This window comes from Dermacentor variabilis, chromosome 4, assembly GCF_050947875.1.
Source record: "Dermacentor variabilis isolate Ectoservices chromosome 4, ASM5094787v1, whole genome shotgun sequence".
Lineage (NCBI taxonomy): Eukaryota > Metazoa > Arthropoda > Arachnida > Ixodida > Ixodidae > Dermacentor > Dermacentor variabilis.
This window is the reverse complement of record NC_134571.1, coordinates 92,271,847-92,281,787: the sequence shown is the minus strand read 5'-3', so window position 1 is coordinate 92,281,787 and position 9,941 is coordinate 92,271,847. Positions and strand designations below refer to the sequence as shown.

General features: G+C 42.8%; 1 protein-coding gene across 1 annotated transcript in view; it reads right to left on the bottom strand.

Moving 5' to 3' along the window:
* Positions 1–1,314: 1,314 nt before the first annotated feature.
* Positions 1,315–9,941, bottom strand: part of PolA2 (DNA polymerase alpha subunit B) — a 34,550-nt gene continuing 25,923 nt past the window's right edge. Inside the window, exons 16-17 of the mRNA XM_075689745.1 lie at positions 8,484–8,610; positions 1,315–2,545 (exon numbers count right to left, since the gene is read on the bottom strand). Coding sequence (XP_075545860.1) covers positions 2,393–2,545; positions 8,484–8,610 — 280 coding nt within the window. The 3' untranslated portion in view covers positions 1,315–2,392. The remainder of the gene's footprint in view (positions 2,546–8,483; positions 8,611–9,941) is intronic.

The window sequence follows — 9,941 nt, the reverse complement described above, 5'->3', positions numbered from 1 at the left end:
GCTCAAGAAAAGACTCCTGACAGAAGCCAAGCAACCCCTAAAAAAAGAAGAAAACAAAGTTTACTTCCAAACAGCCTTGCAGTTGATGTAGGCTGCTTGCAGCTACATCAAAACCTTGCAGTCTTACAGCCCACCGTATTTGCACAGATATAAGATTTTTGCTTTTTGTGAAACTAACTGCTCAAGAAAGCATCTCGCATTGTAATACAGAACAATGCACTGAAAAGTAAGTTTTTCTGAACAGCTTAATCAGCCAGACTCTTCCTCAGCCTGAGGGTTCAGGTGGATGCCAGAGACCTCGCAGCAATTGCCCAGGCAATAGCAGTGTATTGAGGAACTCGAGGCTGTCAGTTTTTTATTCGCTTGCAATCATTTTCATCTCTACATTTTTAAGAATTTACATGTGCATGCCCAGATACATTTAAACTTGCATCTACTCACTTCGTTTCATTAAGCAAGGCCTCATTATGTGCATTTTCCCAGTAGCCTCATCAATGTTTAGTCACTTCGCTACTGTGAGACCTATGTTTGGTAGAAATTTGTCATTGTATGTATTGTGAACAATGTTGTGGCACTCTATGCATTTAGGTGCTCTTTGCTACAGAAAAATACATTTGCAGTAATTGAGCTTTACCACGCAGCAAGCTCAGCCACGAGATGACTAAGCGCTGGGAGGAGTTGTGGCTTAGGGTGCAACTTTGCACAGCACAGTGGAATGAGCTGCAGCAGAACTGATAGTTGGGCGAGTTGGTACGAATTCATAGTAAAGTATTTTTGAGTATTTTATTTTCGGAAAGATATAGAACATATATACCCCAGCTATCACTGCTGAGCATGTGCTGAGCATGTCAGTAAAACAGAAACAGATTAAAAAACAGATTCAGAAGGTTCAACCAGTATTTAAAAAAGCGAATTCATTTTCAGTGATTACAACCGATGGTTGGCTTATGCATGTTTCGGCGCACTTTTTTATATGAAATGCTTCTGTGATTTCACGTGTTAGTTTATTTTTATCTGAAAACAAAATGTCAGTGCTAAAAAATACCGGATCACAGTGGCATAGATTGCAGTGGTCTGACAAGTGCGAATGATTTTCTTTACCAAGAGAACGTTCATGTTCTTTTAGACGGGTGTTTATGCACCGACCGGTTTGCCCTATGTTTTACTGACATGCTCAGCGCTGATAGCTGGGGTATATATGTTCTATATCTTTCCGAAAATAAAATAGTTGTGAGTAAGCGCTCGTATGTCCCCCCTTCACTGTGTCCTTGTCAATTGTGCGCACAAAAATACTTTACTATGAAAGGGGAATGAGGTGTGTAAGGGTCACAAGCATAACGGCAAGTATAGTTATGCATGTTCACTATACATGGTAGTGCAAACCTTGTAGCGTGCGTACATTTGGCTTCTTGGTCCAATGCATCGCACTCCTCTCGGAATGCTTTAACATGAATTGATGGTTGGTCCATTGCCACATTACAAGCACAATCAATCAATGTAGGCACGTAGAAAAGGCTTGTCAGAAAAGAAAAAGAAAGGTACTAGTAGTAGTGTGACCTTCAGTCGACAGACTTTCAAAAGTTTCAACGAAAGTGCTTACATGTTTTATATAACAATACAAATTCATTTTAATAAGCAAAATACAATATGCCTCCGTCACTTTGACACTGGTGAATTCGATCTTTCAGCTACCCGATTCAATCCCAGCTGGCGCCAGTGCATTTCTATTGGTTCAAACGTTCATTATTTCGATCCTAAAATTGGCATTCGCCAGATAATTCGAGCTTGACCAATCCGTATGGTCGCACCTGACCCATATGGTGCCCCAATAATGACCCCTTTAGTGGCGGTGTTTGTCTCTGCAGAGATTAGGGGACAGTGAATTTGTCAAACACACGTCATTTCCCGTCAAAAATGACTATTTTCGGACTGCCCTAGGATGATACCTAAACTACAACAGTAGCTCGCAATGTATCATTATGGTATTTACCCAATCCTAACTGGCGCCTTTTGTTTTCCACTGAAGTTGGGACGCAAATTGTCTGCGCGGTGTTCGCACGCTTTACTGCATAACGTGGCTGTATTGCAGCAAAGATGACTTTAGGAAACCAGCCGCTGCCACTAAAAAATCGGGTGTATGTTAGATTTTTACTTTAGTTAGGACATAGAGTCATTTCTACGTTAGTTTTCTACTTTAGACACATAGAAAGTTTGAGAGCGCTTGATTCTGAGGCGTGTTAAGTTCAAGCAAATACTGCAAAATAAGTGGTGTTAGAGTGTTTTTTTCTGCGTTTTGTTTAATTCGACCCGCCGCATAATTCAATCAATTTCGTCGGTCCCGCCACGGTCGAATTTACGGAAGCCGACTGTAAAGAAATCGGTGACATCAATTTCATATCCGGATTACTTCAACTGTAGTCTTGGCAGCCATGCTTCCGGTGTACATCTCCAGATCCACTGGATTCACCACAACCCGGGCAAAACATCCTCCGACGACACCTTTTGTCAGGTGCTCGGGGTTCACGCAAATACAGCCATCCACGTCCTGCAAAGCAACGTCACAAAATATAAGCAATGAGACTATGGATTATTATTTTTTTTTCTGTAACTAACCGAAAGGTGTCGCAGTGAAGTGTTTTCCCCTTTCTTTAATGACTTCCTGCTTTTAAAAAAGAACAGATCTGTGCACATCTACTTGTGCACATTCATTTTATTATCCCATCCTGTGCAATTGTGTTAAGTTGAAGTCTTCATGCTGTCGTAAACTACAATACATATAGAACTTACTATTTGCGCAGTAGTATTTACAGACTACGTTTTACTAGATTTCTCATGTGCATTTGTCCCGGTGTATTGCTGAGCACAAGGCCTTGGTTTTGATTGTTGTCCGTGGCACCTGCATTCCAGTGGGGTTCAATGCAAATAAATAAATAAATGCTTGTATACTTGGATTACTTGTATACATAAATCCAAGGTGGTTTAAATTAATCCCACTACGGTGCTTTTTGTAGCATGCAAGTTGCATTGAGACATTAAACCCCACAGTTTAATTGTTCTCTTAATAAAAACAATGACAAAACACAATATAGTCAAACATCAATATAACAGAATTTGATATAACGAAATTCTCGATATAACGAAGCATTTAACTTTTCATTCCATAGAACATCATGTATTTAGAACCTCAACATAACAAAATGTGCTTGTATGCAATTTTAATATAACAAAATTTCACTGCCGCTGCAAAGGAATGCCGAGACAATAAATGGAAACTTCCGCGGACGCATATGGTCAAATGATCGAACTAGAAGTGGCTGCTTGCAGACGCACGTTTCAAATCGCTCGCCGCGCGACATGAGTGACCGCCGAAGTAGCTGCATCATTTTCTGCATAAAGTCCAAGTATGATAAGATCCTATCGCGCCACGCACACTGTGCGAGTGAAAGTGTGCAAGGGTGAGACAAGAATGTGGCTTCACGGATGCCGCCTTCCCACGGGAGCAAAGGGAAAGTGGGGGAGGGGAGCGAGCTCGCGGTAATGCGACCAAGCGTGCACGAGGGGGCGGGGGGCGTAAGTTGGCACATGTCTTGATTACTGGTGCGCCTCTTGGCCGTAGCTGCGCATGGTTGCAAGTTCAGCTGAGCGCATACGCAGCCACGCACTCTGCTTTAAATCTGCCGCACGTGCAAAGAGTGGGCGTGTGGAGACTGCGTTGGACCATGTAAGCTATCTTACTGCGCATTTAATATTGTAGGTTGCGTAATGGCAAGTTTCGGTGACCCGTTGGAGCGAGAGGCAGACGAAGCATTCGGTCTCCACGATGCTTCTCCTAATAGCGACTTCTCAGTGGTGGCGACGCTAGCAGCCGCGGGGGGCGGAGTGCACACGAATGCGTGACTGGTTTCACTCAATTTGTACCGCCGAGAAAATATCGACATAAATGGCATGAAACCGTATTGTATCATTCGTCGCCACTCCCAAATTTATCAAAATGAATTATGTCATTCAATCATGCTTTTTTTCGATTGCTTGATAATTCAGAATATTCTGCTATCTCTTTCTGTGTAATAAAAATCGATCGGCAACTGTACTTATTTGCCTAAAAGGTTGAACTTCAATAGAACGAAATTTCGATATTACGAAGCAAACTGCCAATTTTACTGACTTTGCTACATCGAGGTTTAACTAATACATTATTTGTAAGCCTTCTTTTTCTCGCAAATTTACCAGCAAAGGGCAAGTTGCCCTTGCACTGGAGGAACAGCTAGTTTACACAACTTCACCAAGTTTAGCATGCTAAATGTGCAAATGTGATGACTCGCATAGATTGGAAAACCAAAATTGGTGTGCAGCATCTGCTGTTTCTGTCTCCACAGAGCAAGAAAGTGTGCATCATGGCAAAGCACTACCAAAGTCTCTCCATCTGACATCACATCACGAACGACATGACAACTGAAATTCCTCCACAAGAATTATACACGGTAGAGTATATACGGCGGATGGCCCATCATATTTGTTTAGCAAGCAGCCTGCAATTAAAGAAATGGTGCACTAGGCTCTTGGGGGCAAAAAATAAGTGTTCTCGAAAGTTGCGCTAGTCGCCGAATTTCTGCTACAGCTCGGACCGCTTATAACATAACCACCTGTAGTGCAGAACTGGCTATAATGCAGTTCTTTCTGACTCCCGTTTACCCTTCCATACAACTCCACGTGTACGCACACTGCTTATAGTACAGCCACGCGAGACCAAATACCAGTTTAATGCAGCTGCCGGAAAATCCAACAGACAAGCAAGGCAGCGAGCGCATTTCTCAACGAGGCGTGCCAAACAGTGGCAGAGCGAGGAGGCAGCCGAAGGGAATGAGGAGGAGATGTGGAGCAAACGAACAAGCCATGGCAGAGCGTGTTGTATGTATGTGCACTATGGGCATGTGCGTAGGTTGCCTAGCTGACGGAGAAGCCTACATTCCGGAAGCCAGCCACTTGTCAGTGGTGCACACTTTGTGCCGAACATGTTCTCGCTCATTGGCTCTTTAGTTTTGTCTGTAGAAAGTAAATACACAAATACGCATACTTTGCGTGTTCCAGACCGTAAATATTGTGCACTCGGCTAACATGTCTCTTACATTGCTGCTTGCTATGCCATTATGCAAGCTTTGCATGAGCCATGTAATTCTGCAGCTTTAGTCTTTGTGTTTTTTTTCAGAGACAAGCACAGCGATCAAGTGCACGTACTTGCTTTTCTTGATGTGTTTTGCAAAATCTGCATGGTCATTACTATACGTATAGTGAACATGTGGATTTCACCTTTCAGGTGAGTGCAACCGGTGTGCAAGGAAGCATATCCTACTGCACATGTGGCTGTTTCTCACCGGTAGCTGAGGTAGTATTGCAATTGCTGCTTACATTTGTTGATCTCTTCTGATGCTAAGTTCGAGCACTTGCTTTTTGATGTGCAGGATTAGTAGACAGTATACAGGCACTCTGTCTGAGACATGTGTCAGGCCTTTCATAGACAGTCTCGTGAGCTTTAAGAATATTGGCAGGCGCTGTCTGCGTGAACAGCGACGTGGTACAGTTGCGATTTTGCTTATGTTCGTATGGGAATTCTGCTTAAATTTTGCAAGCAATGGGAGAGCTTAAATACAGCAGTTAAGTAGCATGAAGAGTGAGAGCGCAACGTAAACTGCACTTTGCAAGCACATTCTATGCAGTAAGGCTATGATTCTATTATGCAAGCATTATGGTTGTGTCCCTGACATGGCCTCCGTGGCTGCACCATCTACGAGGCCACGATAATGAATCCACTGATTAGTGGTGCTAGCTACGAGCTACGGCGCTCTCGAGTAAAACCTCGGACAGTCACCGACAGCTAGATCACGTAACTGTGACATGCCCTTCGGTCAGAGCTAGTCAGACTGGAAGTCGCGGACGGTTTGCAGACATCCTGAGACTGCATAATCGAAGAAGCTCACTGTTTTACAACTCCAGCATCGAGAAAAAACATTTCCAGAATTTGCTGTATGCTGTGCTTTATTGCAAGTAATACTTATTCGAAAATTCGTGACAGTCAAGGCTGTAGGTGCATTTCGCGTTCACCCGTCGTGATGTGCATCGTCGCAAAGCGCAGATATCGGGCATGCAACATTAACTCCATGATGCTGTCAGTTTAGCTGCGTTCTGTAAATTCCATTCAGAACTTTTAGGCTTTATGTCCACATGCCATCTTATGACGTCCCTACCAATCTGCACACATACAAACTTGGTAGACGTTTGCAATAGTTGCCGTGGCCTGATCTCCCACAAACCCAAACTCCTCTTCAGGCACGTTGCTCTTTGTTTAGCCTGTGAGTGTGATCTCCATTTAACTGTCTACAGATACAAAAAGAAAGGGTGAGCTTCCCGCGATGGGATGCCGCCTGACAACCTTGCGGGCTAGGCCTAACAGTGCTGCTTCGTCAGTAGTTGGGGGCCAAAGTTGGGGTTTGGTGCCAATTCAAAGAAACGCTTCGCAGTGGCTGTACGGCACTTAGAAAGTGAAGGAACCACCTCGACAATGAAAATGAGGGCACAGTGGCACACGCAACACTCAAATGGCGGCAACTTGGATAGTAGCCGCCATGTTTTCGACAATGCACATGCGCAAGTCCAGAGAAATAACGAGGCACCATAGGGTACACAAAATTTCAGTTGCCATTCTATATTAGTTCTGTGATGTTGGTGGCGGTGCCGCAGGGAATTCCAAATAATCAAGCAGGTTTGGAGAATTATTCGGCGACTTACATTCATTTATACAGTTTCTTTTTTCTGTGTTACATTATATGCATCATGCAAAAACCGCCATGCCTCAGACGTTAACCTTTCAATGTTCATAAATTTACACGGATGCAAACATGCTGGTTGCATGCTTCGATTCTCGGATATGCGCGACTGCTTGGTCCACATGTTTTGCACATTTGCAATTTTTGAAAAATGTTTTGGTTATAGTGTGGTAGTACCACTTATAGTGCAGATATTTGTGACTCCAGCAACTTACATAATAAGCAGTCTATGATGTAAATAACACAAGATTTCATTGCTGCACAGCTTCAATTCATCATAACATGCACACTGTACATAATTAAAAAGTATGTTACAGTCTATGCTTATTACAGTGAACCCGTGTACAACACTTTCAGATGTAACGGACCACATTTCAACCTTAGTTTGCGCTACTTATTTCATTAATGCAAAGAAGTCCACTTTTAACGGACCGCGCTACAACGGACTATCAATGTTTGACAAAATCGGCCGTGCAAAACTGACTTCTGCCGTGTCGACACGGGCTGGCAACTGACTTGCAAGAGTCAGCCGACGACTGCGGCTCCATATTGCGCATGCGAGGGCTGGAGGAAGGCGGGGCAGAAGCGTGGCGTCTTTTGCACGCAAAGCATAGGGGTGAGGCAAGGGGGAAGGCGGTTCTGATTCGGCGACTGCTGCTTATGGCGCGGCCGCTGTATCTTGAAAGCAATCTGTGATGTGGACAAAGTACACACCCGCGCGGACCTGATTTTCAAAACAATCTACGATGTGGACAAAGTGCACCCAGTGCCGGTAGCTTCGTATGCGCTGTGCTTTTGACGTTTAGTTCACGTTGAAGCGAGAGACAGCATGAAGGTCAATTCGCTCACTTTTGCTGCCACACTTCCTCACTCTAATGTTCTGACAGCGACTTTCCGTGATCATCGAGCGAGATGTGTTCATGTTTACATGCACGCGCGTGAAACCTTGCTTGTTAATTTAGTTAGTAAGCGAATGTTTAACTCTTTACACGGCCAATAAATTTACTATCCTTACTTGGCACAGCTGTCTACTAATTTGCTATCACAATCAATGCTTCACCTTTTGGGCGAAACTGTGCCTTTCTATTTTTGTTTATTTATTAATTTTTTTACTTTGGATGTTCGTCACTCACTCTTTGCTTGCTGTTACACATTGCGACCAAATTTTCGGAAGTGAGGTGTTTTGGATATTATGGACTTCGGATAAAATGGACATATTTTGTCGGATTATTAGGGTCCGTTGTACCGAGAGTCGACTGTAGTACATTAGGAGCTGGCTAACGGCTGGTGATCTGATACACAATAATAGCTGCCGTGGTAGCTCTGTTGCTATGGCATTCTGCTTCTCAGCACCAGGTCAAGGGTTCGATTACCAGCCACAGCAGCCGCAGTTCAACGGAGGCCAGAATATAAAAACACTCGTGCATCGTGCTTTGAGTGCACATTAATCAGAAGCCCTCCCCTCCCTCGTAGCACGCTGCACAACTTTGGGATATTAAACCCCACAATTTTACTCTATATTTAACATGTAGTGATGTCCTCTTTCTAAAGTAATCCAGCTGAACCAGCAGAATTGTGCTATAGGTGCTGCAAGTGATCACTAAAAAGCCACCATACTCTAAAGAAATAGCGAGCAAATGATAATGGTGCTTTCATACTTGCCTTGGCAAAGCCTCTGAGATCAGACGGCAGCACAAGCAAGTGCGGAGTCACAGTCAGACGGCCACTATCGTAAAGGTGAGATAGATCAACATTCACGTCTTCAGATGGTGGGTAGAGTGGGTAAAAGCTGCACAAGGAAGAGAAAAGTCGGTCCCCACCATTTGAAAATATTCGTCAATACACAACACACCTGTCAACTCGCTAAGTTATTTTTGTGCAGGACCACCTTGGGAGAAATCGCAGGGAAAAAAAGTACAGTCCGGGACATGAAAGAGCAGACTTCTTAGCACCACATCAAGATAAGAACTTATTTGCAACTAATTGCCTGACAGAAGATGTATTACATGTGGCTCAAGAGAACAAAATACAACATACTATCCCTAAAAGACGGATCGTCAGCTATCACATTGCAGAAAGAACAAAAATTCATTCTGTCCAAATTTGTATTTTTAAGGGTACATACAACTGTACGGAACATGAATTGAGATAGCCCCATTGATTGAAAGATTGCGTCTTGTGTAGACTGAAATAAGCGCTGTTCTCGCTGAACAAGGATTTATATTTTGATTCACAACAAATTGTAAAAGATTACTTTTGGTGCACTCACATGGCAAAAGCATGACAACAAATAGGATGACCTATTACATGGCCTTCTATTAGTGTACATGGCTCTTGGGCTTTTCTTTGTGGGTGGGAAAATATTCGAATTCTTGAATATGAATTGAATGTGCTACATTAACTATTCATATTTGAAAATTAACTATTTGGTACTTTTTAATATCAAAACTAACTAAATACTTCGTGACAACCAAGTGTTAGAGTTGGGCTATACTGTGCTCCGTTTGCTAAGCAAAGTATTGCAAATTGTCAGAATTGAAACGACCACAAAAGCTTTCGAAACAATACGCAAACAAAATGGGTAATGGAAGATTAGTTTTCAATTTCACGGCAGAAGTGTACATAATAACCTGTTATTTTTGCTGGTAGTCTGTAATATAGTGTTTATTGCAGTATAGTCATGTAGCAGTTTATCTTTGATGATATAACCAGTGGTTTTCCTTGGAATGAGTCGTTACACTGAAATAAATATTCATGCTGTAAATATATATATTGTGCCTGCACACACACACAACGCACGCACACACACGCATGCACACACACACACACACACACACCTTTGTTCAACTTTTCGATTTGATACTTACTAGCTATTCGATTTGTATTCTGACTATTTGATATTTGCCCAGTTCCAACTTTTTTAGTTTTAAATGCAATAAATTTTTTTTCTATTATAAGCTTTTTTGTAACTTACAATGCACAACTAAATAGTTTATTGTTATACAAGTAGAAAAATGGCACCATGGCCTCCATGATTGGACAGCGCACGCTGTAGTCCAATCTCGAAGAACATAGTGACGCTGTGTGAACTTGTGCCCTTGGCCAAAAGAGGGCACCACA